The 19,938-nt window shown below is 45.7% G+C and overlaps 1 protein-coding gene and 1 long non-coding RNA gene across 9 annotated transcripts in view; one reads left to right on the forward strand and one right to left on the reverse strand.

Moving 5' to 3' along the window:
* PTPRA (protein tyrosine phosphatase receptor type A) overlaps nt 1-14,723 on the forward strand; it is a 261,400-nt gene extending 246,677 nt beyond the window's left edge. For 6 of the 8 annotated variants that reach the window (XM_073342939.1, XM_073342931.1, XM_073342933.1 and 3 more), the window contains 6 exons: nt 4,492-4,568; nt 8,376-8,510; nt 9,045-9,170; nt 9,798-9,949; nt 10,596-10,731; nt 11,315-14,723. In XM_073342939.1, the coding sequence (XP_073199040.1) occupies nt 4,492-4,568; nt 8,376-8,510; nt 9,045-9,170; nt 9,798-9,949; nt 10,596-10,731; nt 11,315-11,389 (701 nt within the window). In that variant the 3' untranslated portion in view covers nt 11,390-14,723. Of the gene's footprint in view, nt 1-4,491; nt 4,569-8,375; nt 8,511-9,044; nt 9,171-9,712; nt 9,950-10,595; nt 10,732-11,314 lie in introns of those variants that run through there. The other 2 variants (XM_073342934.1, XM_073342936.1) reach the window with 2 other exon arrangements.
* Nucleotides 10,402-19,938, reverse strand: part of LOC140910876 (uncharacterized) — a 37,026-nt gene continuing 27,489 nt past the window's right edge. Inside the window, exon 4 of the long non-coding RNA XR_012158783.1 lies at nt 10,402-13,131. This is a non-coding gene — a long non-coding RNA (uncharacterized lncRNA). The remainder of the gene's footprint in view (nt 13,132-19,938) is intronic.

Genomic DNA, 19,938 nt, shown 5'->3' on the forward strand with positions numbered 1-19,938 from the left:
CAGCCAGGGCTTTGTCAAGCCGGGCCTTAAAATCCTCTAAGGATGGAGATTCCACCACTTCCCTAGGTAACCCATTCCAGTGCTTCACCACCCTCCTAGTGAACCAACCTAGACCTCCCCCACTGCAACTTGAGACCATTGCTCCTTGTTCTGTCATCTGACACCACTGAGAACAGCCTAGCTCCATCCTCTTTGGAACCCCGCTTAAGGTAGTTGAAGGCTGCTATCAAATGCCCCCTCACTCTTCTCTTCTGCAGATTTAAATAATCCCAGTTCCCTCAGTCTCTCCTCAGGAGTTGTGTGCCCCAGCCCCCTAATCATTTTCATTCTGCTGGACTCTTTCCAATTTGTCCACATCCTTTCTGTAGTGGGGGGCTCAAAACTGGATGCAATACTCCAGATGTGGCCTCACCAGTGCCAAATAGAGGGGGAGCAATCACTTCCCTCAATCTGCTGGCAATGCTCCTATTAATGCAGGCCAGTATGCCATTAGCCTTCTTGGCAACAAGGGCACGCTGTTGACTCATATCCAGCTTCTCGTCCACTGTAATCCCCAGATCCTTTTCTGCAGAACTGCCGCTTAGTCAGTCAGTCCCCAGCCTGTATCAGTGCATGCGATACTTCTGTCCTAACTGCAGATTCTGCACTTGTCCTTGTTGAACCTCATCAGATTTCTTTTGGCCCAATCCTCCAATTTGTCTAGGTCACTCTGGACCCTATCCATACCCTCCAGTGTATCTACCTCTCCCTCCAGCTTAGTGTCAACTGTGAACTTGCTGAGGCTGCAATTTATCCCATCGTCCAGATCACCGATGAAGATGTTGAACAAAACCGTCCCCAGGACTGATCCCTGGAGCACTCTGCTTGATACCAGCTGCCAACTAGACATTGAGCCATTGATCACTACCCGTTGAGCCCAACAATCTAGCCAGCTTTCTATCCCCCTTATTGTCCATTCATCCAATCCATACTTTAACTTGCTGGCAAGAATACTGTGGGAGACTGTATCAAAAGCTTTGCTACAGTCAAGGTATATAAGATCCACTGCTTTCCCCATATCAACAGAGCCAGTTATCTCATCATAGAAGGCAATCAGGTTGGTCAGGCTCGACTTGCCCTTGGTGAATCCATGTTGACTGTTCCTGATCACCTTCCTCTCCTCCAAGTGCTTTGGAATGGATTCTTTGAGGACCTGCTCCATGATTTTTCCGGGGACTGAGGTGAGGCTGACCAGTCTGTAGTTCCCTGGGGTTCTCCTTCTTCCCTTTTTTAAAGATGGGCCCTATATTTGCCTTTTTCCAATCGTCCAGGACCTCCCCCAATCACCACGAGTTTTCAGACATAATGGCCAATGGCTCTGCAATCACATCAGCCAACTCCCTCAGCACCCTCAAATGAGTTGCATCTGGCCCCATGGATTTGTGCATGTCCATCTTTTCTATCTAGTCCTTAACCTGTTCTTTCACCACTACGGGCTGCTCACCTCCTCTCCATACTGTGCTTCCCAGTGTAGCAATCTGGGAGCTGATTTTGTTGTGAAGACCAAGGCAAAAAAAGCATTGAGTACTTCAGCTTTTTCCACATCAACTGTCACTAGGTTGCCTCCCCCATTCAGTAAGGGTCCCACACTTTCCCTGACCACCTTCTTGTTACAATACCCATAGAAACCCTTTGTGTTACCCTTCACATCCCTTGTTAGCTGCAACTCCAATTGTGCTTTGGCCTTCCTGATTACACCCCTGCATGCTCGAGCAATATCTTTATACTCCTTCCTAATCATCTGTCCAAGTTTCCACTTCTTGTAAGCTTCCTTTTTGTGTTTAAGCTCACCGAAGATTTCTCTGTTAAGACAAGCTGGTCGCCTGCCATATTTGCTATTCTTTCTGCACATAAGGATGGTTTGTTCCTGCGCCCTCAATAAGGCTTCTTTAAAATACAGCCAGTTCTTCTGGACTCCTTTCCCCCTCATATGAGCCTCCCAGGAGATCCTGCCCATCAGTTCCCTGAGGGAGTCAAAGTCTGCTTTTCTAAAGTCCAGGGTCCTTATTCTGCTGCTCTCCTTTCTTTCTTTTGACACGATCCTGAACTTGACCATCTCATGGTCACTGCTGCCCAGGTTGCCACCCACTGCTACTTCCCCTACCAATTCTTCCCTGTTTGTGAGTAGCAGGTCAAGCAGAGAACAGCCCCTAGTTGGTTCCATCCCATCCCAGGAAGTTGTCCCCAACACTCTCCGAAAGCTTCCTGGATTGTCTGTGCACTACTGTATTACTCTCCCAGCAGATGTCAGCATGATTGAAGTCCCCCATGAGAACCAGGGCCTGTGATCTGGAAACTTCTCTTGGTTGTCCGAAGAAAGCCTCGTCTACCTCATCCTCCTGGTCTGGTAGTCTATAGCAGATGCCCACCACAACATCACCCTTGTTGCTCTCGCCTCAAACTTAAACCAAAGTCTCTCAACAGGCTTTTCTCCAGTTTCATGCTGGAGCTCTGAGCAATCATACCGCTCCCTTACATGCAGTGTAACTCCTCCACCTTTTCTCCCCCGCCTGTTCTTCCTGAACAGTTTATACCCATCCATGACAGTGCTTCAGTCATGTGAGTTACCCCACCTAGTCTCTGTAATTCCAATCACATCATAGTTCCTTGACTGTGCCAGGACTTCCAATTCTTCCTGCTTGTTTCCCAGGCTTCTTGCGTTCGTGTAAAGTCACCTAAGATAGCTAGCTGATTGCCCTACTTTTTCAGTATGAATCAGGAGGCCTCCCCTGTTGCACCCTCCTCCTTGTGTTTCCTCCCAGTATCCCATTTCCCCACTTACCTCAGGGCTTAGGTCTCCATCTCGCGGCGAACCTAGTTTAAAGCCCTCCTCACTAGGTTAGCAAACCTGCCTGCGAAGATGGCTCTTCCCTCTCTTCGTTAGGTGGATCCCATCTCTTCCTAGCAATCCTCCTTCCTGGAACAACTTCCCATGGTTGAAGAATCCAAAGCCCTTTCTCCAACACCACCTGTGCAACCACACATTTACTTCCACAATTCGATGGTACCTACTTGGGCCTTTTCCTTCAACAGGGAGGATGGAAGAGAACATGACTTGTGCCTCAAACTCCTTTATCCTTCTTCCCAGAGCCATGTAGTCTGCAGTGACCGGCTTAAGGTCATTTTTGGCAGTATCATTGGTGCCCACGTGGAGAAGTAGAAAGATGAAGAGCCAGAGCCATGCAACACGTCATGCAGATTTTTGTTCGGTCTTATCTACCTGTTGCATTCCATCTGATTAGTTGTCTGGGACAAGGGACTGTCTTTGTTAGTTACCTGTGCAGTGTCCAGCACTGATCCGTGATCCTAGATGCTACTGCAATACAAATTAATAATGCTAATGATTTAGGCCATGTGAATTTTGGCTCTGCGAACCATGCTCCATGTGCTTGCAAGCAATTATTCTACAGTGCCTAGATATTGATATGTGAGGGTTCATATTGGGAGAAAATAAACACTAGTACTCTCCTAAGCCCCACCCTCTGTTGACACCAAAATGACAAGTCACCCTTAGCAGACTGTGCTGGAATTCCATAATCTGGTAATCTCTCCCCTTCCAATCTTTGATCCATGAAATAGTTAGCAATTCTGACTTTTAAATTGTCATCATTGGGCTTCAGAGTCAACACCCCATTGATCTGAAAAGGAGTGGTTCAAACTGCTGTGTAGACAGCACTGCTTTGGTTCCTGGATTCACATTTCAGGTTGCAACCATGAAGGCTAAAGACTTAATTCTTTTAAATGAAAGTTGAGGTTAAGATGGTAGTCACTGGGGAAAAGTGCTATCTTGAACTGAGATGGCAAAAGGGTGAATATTTGCTGTGCTCATGCTAAAGGAGGCAGACCATGCTGGACGATTTCCATTTCCCAGTATGGTTTAGGAATAGAGCTGGTCAACATTTGAGATTTCTGGGTCATGAGAAATTTTGATGATTCAGAATTTGAGTACCACTATTCATTTTTTTTCCAGTGAAAATTTCTGACCAGCTCTGTTCCTAAATAGTTTTGCCCAAGGCACAAACGTTTCTCACTCTGCTTTAGAGTGTCGTTAACACTATGATTTATCTGTCCAAGAGCTCCAGGGTCTCCATTACTGTGCATTATCTGAGCCCCCCACAATCTTTAATGAATGTATCCATACCACACACCTGTGAGGTACAGAAATGCTGTTATCTCCAGTGTATAGATGGGAACTGAGGTACAGAGAAATTAAGTGACTTGCCCAGGGTCACACAGGGAGTCTGGGATACAGCATGGAACTGAATGGAGGTCTCCCCAGTCCCAGGCTAGCTCCCTGTTCACTGAGCCATCCTTCATCTCTGTTGTCTCAATCTGACGGCACCCTTGGGGCTGCATTAACTTTCATCCGAAGGTTGATGCCCGAGTAGCAAGTATCTGTGTTTTGAAAATATTCCCCAAAACTCCAATCTGCTTGTCTGGCTTCTATTTTAGATGAGTTCAATCGAGTGATCATTCCAGTGAAGAGAGGCGAAGAGAACACAGACTATGTCAATGCGTCCTTTATTGATGTAAGTTCTTGTTTCCTGTTCATACTCTAACCATGGCAGGTTGCAGCCAATAACCCTCCACCTCAAACATAGCCAGGATGGGCCTAGTCTTTAAATGCTTCCTTTTTAGGGTGTTGGGGGTTTTTTTTATTGTATTTAGAGCTGATGGAAGGTGCTAGTCTGACTGGGGACTGGAGTCCCTTGTTTATCCTAATAACATGTACAGCTCAGGCAAAAGCCGCGTGAGCTTCCATGCTGCCCCACCCCTGTGCCTCTTCATGACCTGAAGAGACACATCACAGGGTGATTTTAGTCTCAACAGCCCCGTTGGGTCTTCCACTGAGCCCCATAACAAGTTTGATAGTGACTCTTGTGATAGTGACTAACTGTCTCCTAGGCATAGAACAGTGACTACAAGCTCCTTTCATTTGGCCACTGAACGTCCACCAGACAATGCAATGTAATCATAATACACCAATCTCAAAGCCCTTGACAAAAGCAGATCAGCCTCGTTATCCTCAGACTGGAGGAAATGAGACACAGAGGTTAAGTGATCTACTCACCAAGGGCTAAGTTGCACAGCCCTTGCTGACAGGTAGTCCTGCTGATGTCAACGGGAAGCCTCACATTAGCATTCATACACGCAATGCACCCAAAAATGAGTAAGTGATATAGGATCCCCAGGTTTTCTGACACCCAATCCTGTCTCTAACCCCCAGATGACAGTTGCTCCCAAAGGCAAGTCATTTTTGGTAATGACTGTCCTGGGCTAGATTTGAACCAGTGACGGAGAGGGGAAAGGCACTGTGTCACATGCATAACACCCTGATCTATCTATCCCCCTGCAATGTAATTTTCTAATGAGTATCATCCATAATGGGTGAGTCCCGCTATGCTGCTCTGTCATTATATTCTGACTCAATCTGTTTCAAACAGAGCGCAGTATAAGCAGCCCACTTGGCGTCCCAGCCCTGTTTGTTTGTCATGAATCTAAGTCAGAAAGCCCTTCATGCGGTGTAGGCAGCTTTGTTGAGAATTCAATTTCCTGCCTCTACTGAACTTTGCTTGACTGACATGCACCAAATGACTAAGCATCTTTGTGTTGTCGCTGCAAACTCGGATGAAAAAGAACAACAGAAACTTTGACTGTCAGAAGGAGGAATGTTTCTTGGTTGTGGAACAGCAGTTGTCAACCTATACTGTAGATTGCAGTGTAGGCCTGGTTTTGCTCCTCTCCTTAAAATCCACAGTAAAAGCTACATCATCGTTAAAACTGGTAGATTAGGTCTGGGCCCAGGGTAAAATTTTTCTACAAAATTTGAACTGACTCAAACAAGGGATTCCTGAATTATGACATCCTAAAAGCGGGTGTTCTCCGGGGTCCAAAGAGGCTTCTGATGTTTTGGTCTTTTCACGTTTTCGCCACTCTGTAGCAACAAAAAAACTGCAAAGAAGAGGAGAACAACACTTGAGTTTATTTGGCAGCCCTGGCTGCGAGCTAGTGCCCAGGACCAATAGTTAGCTGACTCAAGCCTAATTTCTAAAGACATCAACTTTTAAATTTGGACCATCACTGTGGATTGTTGGCTGTGGTGAGCCAAGCGCAACTTATCTCAGGCTCGCTGGAGACATGAGCTTTCCTCTACAGAAGCAGTAAGATCTGGTCCTGATTTAACTACATTGCGTTAGACACCGAGTTAGCTAATTTGGTGCCATTCCCTTGTGTGGACACTTTTAAACTAGAATCAGAGTGTCCACAGAAGTGGCTAGCAGCTGTTTAACTACATCAGTTTCTAAAGCAGTGTAGTTAAATCTGAACCATTTTCTTTTGTAGACAAGACCGAGGTCTGTAGCCCTTTACTGTGCAGACAGAGCTCAGATTTGGTGTCACTGCATCACTGGGGAGGCTTCTCACTGTAATAGACACATTTCTACCAAAAGCCTCATCAGCACCCTGACAAGCTCACTAAGTATTGGCAGACCTACCAAGGCTCATAGGGGCTTTGAGTGTCCCAGTTAGCCCCCTGAGGCTGGGTGGGGTTCTCTTTCATGCAGACCTGGGTAGGTCCACAGGAAGTGAGAGGATGCCAATATGATTCTCCAAGTTCCCTGTGCAGTCCATTCCATATCCGTCTGCAGCCTTCCTAGGATCTGCCGGAGCCAAGCTCTCTTCCTACCACTGTTGGGACTGAGCGAGTCAGGACCACAGACCTTCCCCCCAATTCCTGTCAACCTCTATATGCCTCAATCTTCCCCCACCTGCAAAATGAGGACAGGAACAACCCGCCTCACAGTGAGGCTGGGAGGCTTAGTGAGGATTTGTCAGTCAGTTTGAGATCCACAAGTGGAAGGTACATGAGAAGTAGGGCCATTGTGTGGTGCAGCAAGCTGGATCCCCGATGTCTGGCTCTTTGTACCGTGGGTTACAGTTCTCAATTCTTCAAGAGCCAAATGAGCAACGTGGGCCACTTACAATTTGGGTCTTTGCCACGCAAGGAGACGCGCTGTCCAACACGAGAGGCATCTGCTTGAGATGCTGTAAGGCTCTTTATGTAACATGTACAAGACTCTTGATCATCTGTTTCCTTTGTATTGTCACTAATTTACTGGACCACCCTATGTGGGGCACAGTGATTGGATACCTAAGCTCAGTGACGTGCTGTGATGAGTCATAGCTGAAAAGTGGGCCTAGGAAGGCTGGATGCATTGGAATTAAAGCTACTTTGGGGTCAGAATTAATGCTAAAAAACCAGGCTCCCCAGGAAGGGAGAATGTTTTGACTATGTCTAAGTAATAGCCTGTAGCCTGAGTCTTCACCATGGAGCATGACTGAGACAGCAAATTATGAGGCATAACAGAGCTGATAGAGTGGAGATGAGTGATGGCAGAGCCTTGGCAGAGCAAGAGCTGCTGATATCTTGACTTTTTACATTTGGATAATGGGACAAAACGGCAGCCTCCAAATACGTCAAGGGTTTAAGTGCCAGAAGGGGAAAGCAACTACTTATGTGATATACTGGGGATAAGCCAGAGTGATGGGGTTGCCTGATAATAGGGGAGATTGCAATGTGATGTATTGCCCTGTGGAACCGTCTCCCTGTGGTGGAAGCCTCATCACCTGGGACATTTAAAACAGGTCTGATCCTGCACTGGCAGGGAGGGTGTAAAGGGCCATTTCTGTCTCTGACTCCTGTGATTCTGTCTGCTGTGTAGCCATGTGCTACACAGCAGAAGATCTACACCAAGTAATTTGTACAAGAAGTTGTTCAAACATCCAACTTCTGAATGAAAAGGAAACTGGATCATAGAAGTTAGAGATGGAAAAAGGTTTGTTGCAGCACTGATCCCCTTCCCTGCCTGTACAGAAGACAGCCAAGTTCACAAGCCTTTGGCAAACAAGAACCAAGTTTTTCAACTGTCACCAGGAAGGGATTTCAGGTTCTGGCTGGTGTGGGGAGAGAAATGGGAGATTCTGAGCTTTGGTGCGGTTTCCTCCTGAAACCAAGCCAAACACACTGGTTTCATATGATCTGTGCTTTGGAGCCTGTGATCCACCCACAGGACTCTCCCGGTGAGTTCCCACCCAGTTCCCCACACTGGTGCCCACTGTCACCAACCCCTCACACTTCTTGTCTTGCCGTATGCTCTGCACCCATCTGATAGTAATCTCTCTGTGGATGAACTTTTCAACGTGGCTGTGAGGGAGTTCATGGCAGCATAGCTCTGTGTCAGGTAGAACAGCTGCTGCTGCAGATGCTGACAGCACTGGGGTGAGTTCCAGGCTGCATGCAGTTCTGCCGCCCCAACAACCATGGCTTGAAATTGCAGGGTTATCGCCAGAAGGACTCATACATTGCCAGCCAGGGCCCTCTTCAGCACACAATAGAGGATTTCTGGAGGATGATCTGGGAGTGGAAATCCTGCTCTATAGTTATGTTAACAGAGCTGGAAGAGAGAGGCCAGGTAAGTGCCTGGGATTAACTAACTCTGCAGCTGTTGGGAAAGCAACATCATGATGACTTCATCACTGGTGGGAAAATCAAGGCAAGACCGTACAGCCCCTTGTTGCTTGTTCCCAACACATCCCAAATTATGTAACTATTTAACACACATACATGCACCCGACCTTCTCTGGTGAATCTTGTGCTGCAGCCCAATCTCTGGTTTTACTCCCAAAGAATCCACGTGCTTATAGACACAGTATAAATTTTAGACATGAGGAGATGGGACAAGGACCCAAGACATTCCACTCCCAAAACACCTCTTGAGCTAACTGGCCACTCGCTAGTTACTGTCTTTGCGCTGGCTTCTGGAGAGCAACATCACTCATGCACAAAGCTAGAGAGCAGCATCCTAATTCCCCTCTAAACCTCTGGATCCCATGGTTGGCCTACTGAGGCCTCCTTGTAACAGACCCCTCAGGCCAGGATGGAGAGGGGGGGATTTCATGCTGCCACATGGAGGTTTCTCACCTCGTCACCTCTCATGCTTTCTCAGGAGAAATGTGCCCAGTACTGGCCTTCTGATGGCTCTGTGTCCTATGGAGACATCACCATGGAGCTGAAAAAAGAGGAGGAATGTGAGAGCTACACAGTGCGGGACCTGCTAGTAACAAACACCAGGGTAGGAGTCTCTCTCCCTCACCATGGAAGGCAGCTCTGGGATCTCTGGGCATTTGTTGTAGTTAACCCCTGGTTCTGTCTCACTCCTGCAGCCCTGTCCCAAATGCTGATTCTCCCCTTTTCCCCTAGCCCCTCCTCAGCTTCCCTACCCTTCCACAATTGCCCCAAAACGACACCTCCACTGCCAGTTCCCTCCTTCCTCACCCCACTCCCTGCACACTGCTGTCCTATCCCCTTCCCCGTTGTTAACCTCTCCTCTCCCACTGACCTATGGTCATGCCTCCCCCACTGCGGAGCTTCCTTCCCCCACCAGAAACTCAGTTATCCACTTCCTGCCCCCCACCTCCCTGCTGCCATCCAACCCATACTCTCTCCTCTGCTGGTTCCCTCCTGGGCCTCCCAAACCCTCTGTGGTTTCCAGTTCCCCACTTTGTCCCCTAGGGCACCCCCCACCAACCGACTCCCTGACACACTGCCATTGGTCCTATTGGGCATCTGCTGCTACTGCCCTTCTGATCATTGTCTTCTAACTTTCTTCCCAAGCCCTTGCAACAATCTGTTTCCAGCTACGCATCTGGACTTAGGTTGGTCTAGTGGAGTGAAGTTGTCATTGTTTTTCTCCTGCAAGGAAAACAAGAGCCGGCAGATTCGACAGTTCCATTTCCATGGCTGGCCGGAAGTTGGAATCCCTAGCGATGGGAAAGGAATGATCAATATCATTGCAGCTGTGCAGAAACAGCAGCAGCAGTCTGGGAACCATCCAATCACTGTGCACTGCAGGTACAGCCCAGTCAGGCCAAGGGACTGGACACAGTTGGCCTAGAGCCAGCATTGCTCTGGTCTTGGGTAACTTCGATAGATCTGCAAGCCAGTGAAAGGGACCGGATTGGTGATGGACGTCCTCAGCCCACTGATCAGGGGCAACATAGACAGCTGTGGTGCAAGCTTCTCTCATGCTGCCCCGCCAGTGTACCTCAACCTGGAGCTGGAGGGGTCCAGGAGTAATTCTGTCACCAGGCCCCATTCAGTCCTTGGCGTCTCTTCCTCCTATTTCAGGGACAGTTGAGTTTGTGGTGGGAGTTGATGTGGAGAAATTGGGAACTGGTCTGAGACCACTCAGCTCATGTCACATGATGTCCAAACCTTCTTCACCATCTGACTAGCTGTTTGACCTAATTCTGGCCAGACATGAGGTGGTGCCCAAGAGAGGAGGGAACAATGGATAATTAGTCAGATGGGATGCTTCACATGAAAACAACTGTCTATAAATGGTAGTTAAACTAGAAAACACAAAGGAGACTGTTCAAGATGTTCACGTTCCCCAGCATTTCCCTCCCACTGCCTGGGTTGGAGCATCCATGCAGCCAAATGAATGTACTCTGTATTGATCGCTTTCTCTGTGCTCTTCTTTTTGTCTCTTCGCCAGTGCCGGGGCAGGAAGAACAGGAACCTTTTGTGCACTGAGCACTGTCCTGGAAAGGGTTAAAGCCGAGGGGATTCTGGACGTCTTTCAGACAGTGAAGAGTTTAAGATTACAGAGGCCACATATGGTGCAGACACTGGTAGGCACAAGTTATTGCATCTTCACTACCTAGCTCCCTTCATGCCTTAATAGATCTCGGTTGAGATGTGCCTGCAAACTTTCCTTCCTCTCAGCCAAGTTTTCTGAGTGGGAATTTCCCTAGTTAAAATAATCCTAATGGTGGGGAGAAGAAGGATTCTCTCCTCTACCCCCTTCCTCCTAACAACCTGAGTTCTACAGGGAGGGGAGCACGGTGCTAGGAATAAGGAGACCTGATTCTGTTCCGGACACTGCCACTGACTGCCTCTTTCACCATGGGAAGTTACTTACAGACAGAAGTGCCAAACATCCGTAGCTTCTGCTGATCTGTCGATGCTCAGCACCTTTGAAAAGCAGGCCACTAGCCTCTGCATGACTCAGTTTTTTGCCCATCTATGATGGGAATAATGATACTTCACCCTTCTCTTGTAAAGTACTCGGAGATGTGCAGTTGAAATTGTTTTGATACAAGACAGGAAGGGACCACTGTGATTATCTAGCCTTACCCCTTCATAACACAGGCCATAAGTGCAAAGTCCCTTTCCTCATCTAATGCTGTGCTTTTCCTCTCCCAAACACCACAGGAACAGTACGAATTCTGCTACAAGGTGGTGCAGGAATACATTGACGCCTTCTCAGATTACGCCAACTTCAAGTGAAAAAACAAAACAAAAAGAAACAAATGACAGAAGAGTTGCCTTCTTTAATATTTTGTAATATTCTGTTTGTTAATATACCCCCCAAAATATGTGTATATATCTTAACTGTTTTAGAGATTGGTACCATAGGCTTCATATTAGCTGGAGATTTTATATGTAGCAAAAGTGTTAGCGCGGATACTGTTGGCTCCTTTTTTCCAATGTTTTATTGGGGAATTAAATAGCGTGATGTTTGGATTAATATTGTCAATCCATCTCTCTGCTGGAGAGTTGATATAGGCTGTTGTTTTGTTTGTAAATCTTTTTTTTTTTTTCCCTGAGGGAGTAAAGCCTTTTTAAAAATAATAGTATTCTGGATCTCATCTAAAAGCACAAGCTTTTCCGAACCTGTGGGGAAATGGTTTCACATTTTCCTGCTGTTCTGCTCTTGAAAGAAAGAAAGGAAGAAAAGGAAGAAAAAAGCTTATTCTGTATATATCCTAGTTTTTGTATAAAAAGAGAAAAAGCAAAAGTTTTTTTCTCCGGGACTAAATAACTCTGCGTCACCAACTGAGAATGGTAATGGACTTGTAAGTGGCAGCAACAGTTGGGATTTCAACCAGAAAAAAAGGATTTTTGCTCCCTAAAGGAAACTTCCCTGTATGTGTGCCAGATTTCAGATTGGTTTTATCTGCCGCTCAGCTTGGCAGTTATTGGCAAGCAACACGGTAGGTCATTTAGATGTCTAGCTGAACTGTAGGTACAGTCAGGTACGTGGATGGCCTTACCTGCTCCTGCAATTAACAAAGGCCATTGTCTGAAATCCTCTGGCTCTCTTATCAGTCTGTGTTCATCAGTGAACAGTAGCAGCTTTGTTGTTGTTAGTATTAAGATTCATTCTCTCTCGGCAAAGCCGAATGTTTCATTCTAGCCTTGTGTACTCTGGGAGTTTCAGCCATTGGTGTCCAGCAGGTGGTATAGCTTCACCAGCACAAATGCTTAGTGTAGACAGGCAAAGCCTCAATAAGTCACCGTTTGTACCTCTGCCTGAATCTGGGGTTAAGCTACACATGTGAAAATCATGGCTTCGTGCAGCTCTGCCTGTCTGTGTGGGGAGTGTGCACTGGCTCAGCTCCACCAATGGCTGCAGCCGGGGCAAATCCACAGTGTAGACAAGGACTTGGACTGTGTTCTGCCATGAGAGCTGTGTTTACTTCATGTTTGTCTTACACCGGCCAAGGGGGTGTGTTGGCCCATGTCAGTTATGGGTTGCCCGACCCTGTTTCCTTTATGCTTGGAGGCAGGACTGCCATGTGCCTGCTGGCTGTCAACACATCAGAGCCTCCATGGCCAAGAAATGTGTTTTAATTTTACTCCTTTCCATGTCTGTGGTCAGAAGGACTGAGGGAAAGAGAGTGAGGAGGGGCCCTCCTTCCAGTAGGTCTCTTCTAGGTGTTGGTGCCGTGGTTTGGAGAGAGGATGTGGCACCATAACAATCCAAACTTCAGCCAGCCATTAATTGTCCCTCAGACATCAAGTGCGATCAGCTCCCCTGACACATCTCTTCCTTCCCTCCACACCCAATGAATGGTCCTTGAGCAGCTCCTGGGCTAGACTTTCCTCCCATACCAGTGTAACTACAATGAAAGCCGAGGATTTACACACAGGTCATACTGATGGGAGTACGGTCAGAATCAGGCCTGGTGGGTGGTTCTGCCAAGGATAGTATAGGTCCACAGGTCCAATTCTGTATTTTCTTAGCACTGAAATGAAAATTAAAATAGAGGATTTGAGTCTTGCAGCATTCAGGGAGGCAGCACTACCAATAAAAGTCACCAGGAGAAGGTCTCTGGTACCATCCCTAAATAAAGATCCTGTTTGCCTGAGTTAATTGTGGAAGACCAGGTGTCTTCTCAGCCCTCCTGTGGGGGATCTCACAGTCACTCTGTGTAAACCCTCTCCATCCCAGGTTAGTTGTGCAAGGGGAAAATATCAAAAAATCAGACTCTTCTAGAGGAGGGTTCTTTTGTTTGGGGGAGGGGTTTTATTTTTAATTTCTACACTGAATGTGATACTGTTGAAAGTGCTAACTGAACAGGCTTGGGGATCCATCCCCCAAGAGTGTAGGCTTGCTCTAGCTAAATACACATAGAAATAGTCTATGTCTCCCTCTCTCTCACACACGGAATATCCCACCAGTTTGCCGCAGTCCTTACCTGAAGGGATCCTTTCTGAGTGTAAGAGGAGAATTCAGTCTACAGGGCTCATTCACATTTGTGTCTCTACAGAGACAGCCTGCAAAGGCCTCAGTTTTGCACTCTGATCCGCACAGTTGGATCCTTATGCCCATGCAGAGTCCTGCAGATGACAGTAGGGCTCTGTGTGGCCCTGACCCAGAAAAGCATGTAAGCCAGCACACAAACACTGTTCCAAATGGAGATGCTTTCCTGAATCAGGGCCCGTGGATACACAGGCCTGCCTGCAGGATCACGGGCTAAAAGCTCCAGTTGATGCCAAGAATGGTGACATGGATATCTGTCCTCTAGGAGCTAGTCTGAAACCAAGAAGACTTGTTGGTTTTTGATGGAAAGGAGGCACCAAGAATGTATCTTACTTCACAGATGGTAATAAAATAAATAGATCCATAATGTTTAAGGCCAGAAGGGAACAAGCCATAGAATTTCACCCAGTGATTCTGGCATCAAGTACGCAGTAACTTGTAGCTAAGCTAGAGCACATCTTCAAGAAAGACATCCAATCTTGAGCTAAACTTCAAGTGATGGACACCACATCCCAGCCAGAGCAGAGATGATGGATAAAGCAAGGAGCCTATTCCTTGCTCCATGGAAAGTATTTCCCTTTTAAGGCTTGCTCTGCCCAGGCTGAGCCCTCCCACATCCACATGACATTATTTGCAGTTTTATGTAGCCTCAATCCTATAAATTTACATGTATCAGTAATTTTACTCAAATGAGTAAAGTTCCTCCCACACTTAAATGTTTGCAGGACCTAGCCTTTAGCCATTGCAGCCTGACACTGTGGTGGTCTCCTAAACATTTTCAATTAACCTTCCTTTGAATATGAAACTTTATCCTGGGTTTTGTGGCTTTTATTGTAGACAAATCTTAAAACTTCTAAGACGTGTTAAAACTTTTCTGCCCCTTTTAAAAGGAAGGGAGCAGGTAGCTTTTACTTCCTTTTTCTCAATATGGCGTTGATTTGGCTCAATTGTTTGTTCTCTCTAGAAGAGAGAGTTCTGAAGTATGTCTGTCTTTAAATACTAGATAGACCTTTTCTGTGTGTGTCTGAAGATGACTTTTTTGAATGAATCCTGTTTTTGAGCTCAAAGATTGTAGCTGATGAGAGAAGAAGGCCGTTGAACTGTTCTTAAAGGAAGATGCAGTGTAATATCTGACCTATTCCAATTTACAATGGAACTTGATTTCAGGGGCCTAAAATACTGGAATTAGGGTGAACAATCAGAGCCCACTCTCTGTAGTCAGATTGAGTAGGGCTGAGACAAAGCCATTTGCCATTTGAATGCATGACTAAACAGAAGACTTCTCCAGCTACTGAATGAACCAATAGAATGTATCTTCCCTATGCATTTAAGTGCCAAGCCGATCCGCTGGGTCCTCATCTACAGCTGGGAAAGGATCAGTGCAACAGCAGCCCTGCTTGAGAGACAGCTAATTTAGACCCCATCATTTTATATGCATAATTGGGATTATGTTTTCCAATGTGCATTACTTTGAATGTATCAAAATTGAATTTCATCTGCCATTTTGTTGCCCAGTCACCCAGTTTTGAGAAATCCGTTTGTAGCTCTTTGCAGTCTGCTTGGGACTTAACTATCTTGAGTAGTTTTGTATCATCTGCAAATTTTGCCACCTCACTGTTTACCCCTTTTTCAAGATCATTTATGAATATGTTGAATAGGACTGGGCCCAGTACAGACCCCTGGGGGACACCACTATTTATCTCTCTCCATTCTGAAAACTAACCATTTATTCCTACCCTTTGTTTCTGATCTTTTAACCAGTTACCAATCCATAAGAGGACCTTCCCTCTTATCCCATGACTGCTTACTTTGCTTAAGAGCCTTTGGTGAGGGACCTTGTCCAGGCTTTCTGAAAATCTAAATACACTATATCCACTGGATCTTCCTTGTTCACATGCTTGTTGACCCCCTCAAAGAATTCTAGCAGATTGGTGAGGCATGATTTCCCTTTACAAAAACCATGTTGACTATTCCCCAACAAATTATGTTCATCTGTGTGTCTGACAGTTTTGTTCTTTACTATAGTTTCAACCAGTTTGCCCGGTACTGAAGTCAGGCTTACCGGCCTGTAATTGCCAGGGTCACCTCTGGAGCCCTCTTTAAAAATTGGCATCACATTAGCTATCCTCCAATCGTTTGGTACAGAAGCTGATTTAAATGATAAATTACAGATGACAGTTAAAAGAAAAGGAGTACTTGTGGCACGTCCTACTATTTCACATTTGAGTTCCTTCAGAACTCTTGGGTGAATACCATCTGGTCCTGGTGACTTACTATTGTTTAGTTTATCAATTTGTTCCAAAACCTCCTCTAAAGACACCTCAATCTGGGGCAGTTCCTCAGATTTGTCACCTAAAAAGAATGGCTCAGGTTTGGGAATCTCCCTCACATTCTCAGCCATGAAGACCAATGCAGAGAATTCATTTATTTTCTCCGCAATGGTCTTATCATCCTTGAGTGCTCCTTTAGCATCTTGATTGTCCAGTGACCCCACTGGTTGTTTAGCAGGCTTCTTGCTTCTGATGTACTAAAAAAAATTTTGCTATTACTTTTTGAGTCTTTGGCTAGCTGTTCTTCAAATTCTTTTTTGGCCTTCCTAATTATATTTTTACACTTAATTTGCCAGGGTTTATGCACCTTCCTTTTTGTCTCTCACTGCTTCTTTTACTTTGTTGTTTGGCCACGGTGGCTCTTTTTTGGTTCTATTACTGTGTTTTTTAATTTGGGGTATACATTTAAGTTGAGCCTCTAAAGTTTCCATGCAGCTTGCAGGGATTTTACTTTTGGTACTGTACCTTTTAATTTCTGTTTAAGTAACCTCATTTTTGTGTAGTTTCCCTTTCTGAAATTAAATGCTACAGTATTGGGCTACTGTGGTGTTTTCCCCACCACAGGGATGTTAAATTTAATTATATTATGGTCACTGTTCCCAAGCAGTCCAGCTACATTCACCTCTTGGACCTGATCCTGCAGATTGCCCATGTGGGGGGGGTCTAGGCCAATGTTCATGACTGTATGTGCGCATGCAGGCAAGTAAAATATATCTGTGTTTATTTAGGACAATAATAATGGCTGGAAAGAGCTAGGTTGACTTGGTGTGTTTAACATGCACTATATTTGTATTAATGGCCCAACTGCTTGTGTCATGGAGTGGAATGTAGGCTTACAAAATTTGCAGATGACATGTAGCTGAAGGGGTTGCAAGCACTTTGTAGAGACAGCACTGGGATTCAAAACAACTTGACAAATATGAGAATTGGGCTGAAATCAACAAGATGAAAATTGAATAACAACTTCCATTAAAATCCAAAGTCTGAAAGCTGACATGCATTAGGTACAGCCATAGGCAATCCAGCGTGAAGCAAGCATTAGTGAAATCTATCACAGGGGGTGTGTGTGAGGGAAGTGGGGGAATATTATATGCCAAACAAGAGGGTTTAATAACACACCCACCCAACATAAATTCTGCTTTCTTACTGGAGGGGGTCTTATAAAGTGTCCTTAAAGGTTGGGTTTTTAGATAGCTATGTATATAAGGCTAAATATGCTGGTGTCTTTTTGTGGCTGAGAAGTTAAGTTCCTATTGCAGAAGGCCTGTGCAAGAGTATGGGGAACGGAGTGTAGTTTTTACTGTTCAGATACGACATTTGATTGTTTAATACCCAGGATTGGTTAGAGAGAAAGGACTGAGAGATCTCCAAGGGCTCGGAAATATCCCTTACATTTTATGATATGGTTTGGATGTGTCGTTCCTCTCTCACCCGCCCCCCGATTGTATTTGCTAAGAGACCATTTTCTTTAGCTATAGAATTTCATCTGGAAAACCTGTCTTTGGGGCCAAATTTTCAGCCACTTCCTGCACAGAATTCCTGTTGAAGTTGATAGGAGTCCCCCATGCATTAGGCTTCAGTCCTGCAAACACACTTAACGTTACTGTCATGAGTAGTCCCACTGGAATTAATGGAACTACAGTACTTGCATATATAAAGCTAAGTGTGTGTATAGGTGTATAGTTGTCTGCCACTTTAGTAGGCTATACATGAATTCTGAAAGGATTCCCCAATTCTATATATATATGGCAGTGAAAATGTTAAATGTCAACTTTCACTGCTTTGTGGTGTAAATTGAGGGGACTGTCTGCTGGAATATCATGGCCTCTCTCTCTCTGAAGAGCACCATACTGGGTATTGCTGAGTGATGCTGATCAAGTCTTTCCAAATAATCTGTGGATTTACTGCTATGCTGAAGCTAAAAATGGCCATGGTGTAGTGTTGTCAGTAAGTCTGTGACACAAATACGTCGATATATGTGTATACATGAGAGCTGGTCTGCACAAGTATTCTGTAGTATGTGTGTAGATAGCAGTATGTTTAACTAACATGACTTAACTCTATAAACAGGGATAGTCAACATTAAAAGGCTCACACTCCATCCCTCTTGCTATTTGGGTTGATGAGATCCAATGAGTCCTTAAGGCCCTCTTCAAAAACAACAAACATCCATGAACCCAGCGCATTATTTACACAGCTTATCCTTGGAGCTTGGTGCTGCAGTCCTTACTCACGCAAAGCTTCCATTGATGCCACTGGGAAATGAGCCTGAGCAAGGACTTTATGGTGGGCCCTTTAGACTGGCATTCTCAAAGGAGCTAAGGAAGTTAAGTGCCCAAATCCTATTGAATTTCAGTGGGATGGATGCCTAACTCCCTTAGGTCTCTTTGAATATCCCAACCCCAAAGTATGATTTGGCGGTCATTGCTCTGTGCAATTCAATCCCATGCATCTCACCAAATACCTTGGACCTCCTTGGCATGGCAAGTCCGTGGGTGTGTTAGGGGTAGCTGGGATGCATAATAAGCAGTAAGAATGTAGCCCATAATGTTGCAGATTATGGGCCCTGTCTAGAGCAGAGCCCTTTGGTTCTGGTACAGACTTTCATACTAATATTGTGACAGCATGTGCACTATTAAATACCCCTGGGGGAAGTTCTTGTTTCCAAGTGCTGCGTTCCTATAGGACTGACCCAGTTTTATATGTCCACCACACTCACCAAGATCTTCTCTGCCACAGTACCCTTCAGAACTCCCCCAAGAAATGCACAGACCATGTCATGGCCAAATCATTTGCCAAACTTGATTGTTTTCTAATTAATTATTAGTTGAATTAGAACAGTATAAACCAAGGTTAAATCAGTAAAAGAGAGACATTTCTGGGGCATGATTCAGTTGCCATTGAAGGCAATAGGCGAGTTGTCACTGATGTCAGGAATGGGCCCCATTGCGAAGGTAGCCGTATGCCCTCACAGCACGAATCTCTGCCAGAGGTCCTAGAATGTGACTTAGCTGCTGCTCTGGCAGCATCTTTTTGAATGGACTGGACACTCACAGCCTTCCCAGTAAGCCCCAGTTGGGCACAAGATGGCTTGGGCACAGACTACTAGTTCCAGCAGTGAGAGCAACTCCCTGAAAGTCCTCACTCAAACCTGCCCATACATACCCATTACCGAGGCTATAGATCATGAGTGTGTGTGTCTGTGGAGATGTCTGAATTCCCTGTATGTGGAAAGTACCTGCCATGTTTTTGTTGAAGTTATGACAGTTGGCATCTTGGAATCACTTTACCTGGGGGGACTGTACTTTCTCCCCCCCACCCCCTCCCGGGACAGTTATGTTGGTGGAGTTATGCCCACACCTGCCATCCCGTGAGACCTCTCAGGATAGGAACTTTGAAGGGAGTTTAAAACACAGTGGGCCTGATTGTGATCTCATGTAGCCCTATCTTACACTGGCAACATTCCAGTGGGTCTGATTCTTCTCTCACTGCCACCAGTTTCATACTGGTGCAATTCCATTGGCTGCCATGGAGTTACTCCTGATTTACACTGCTGTAGCTGATCAAGAACTATCTGACTCCCAAATGCCTTCTTTCTAAGGAGCAAATTCTAATCATTGAATTATCACACAATGACAGTGAGGGTAACTGTGCAGACTGACAAGCCCTGCTCCGAGTAACATCAATGGGAGCAGATTGGGGCCATTTGTGTCTCGATATTTAGATCAAACGTGCCCAGCGTGCAAGCCAAAATATGATGATTTTTTCACCTAACGTACACCCAATGGGATCTGAAAGTCAAGCTGGATTCTTCTGGCCTCTGTCCGCATCTCCAAGTCTCTCACATCCTGCAGGGGAGACTTAGCTGAAGGTGCTTGTTGTATGGGTGGAAAGAATCCAGCTTGGCCTTTGGTAGCTCTGTCTAGCCCAGAGGGGAGACAGACTGGATAATGATTCTG

This window comes from Lepidochelys kempii, chromosome 4 (assembly GCF_965140265.1).
Source record: "Lepidochelys kempii isolate rLepKem1 chromosome 4, rLepKem1.hap2, whole genome shotgun sequence".
Lineage (NCBI taxonomy): Eukaryota > Metazoa > Chordata > Testudines > Cheloniidae > Lepidochelys > Lepidochelys kempii.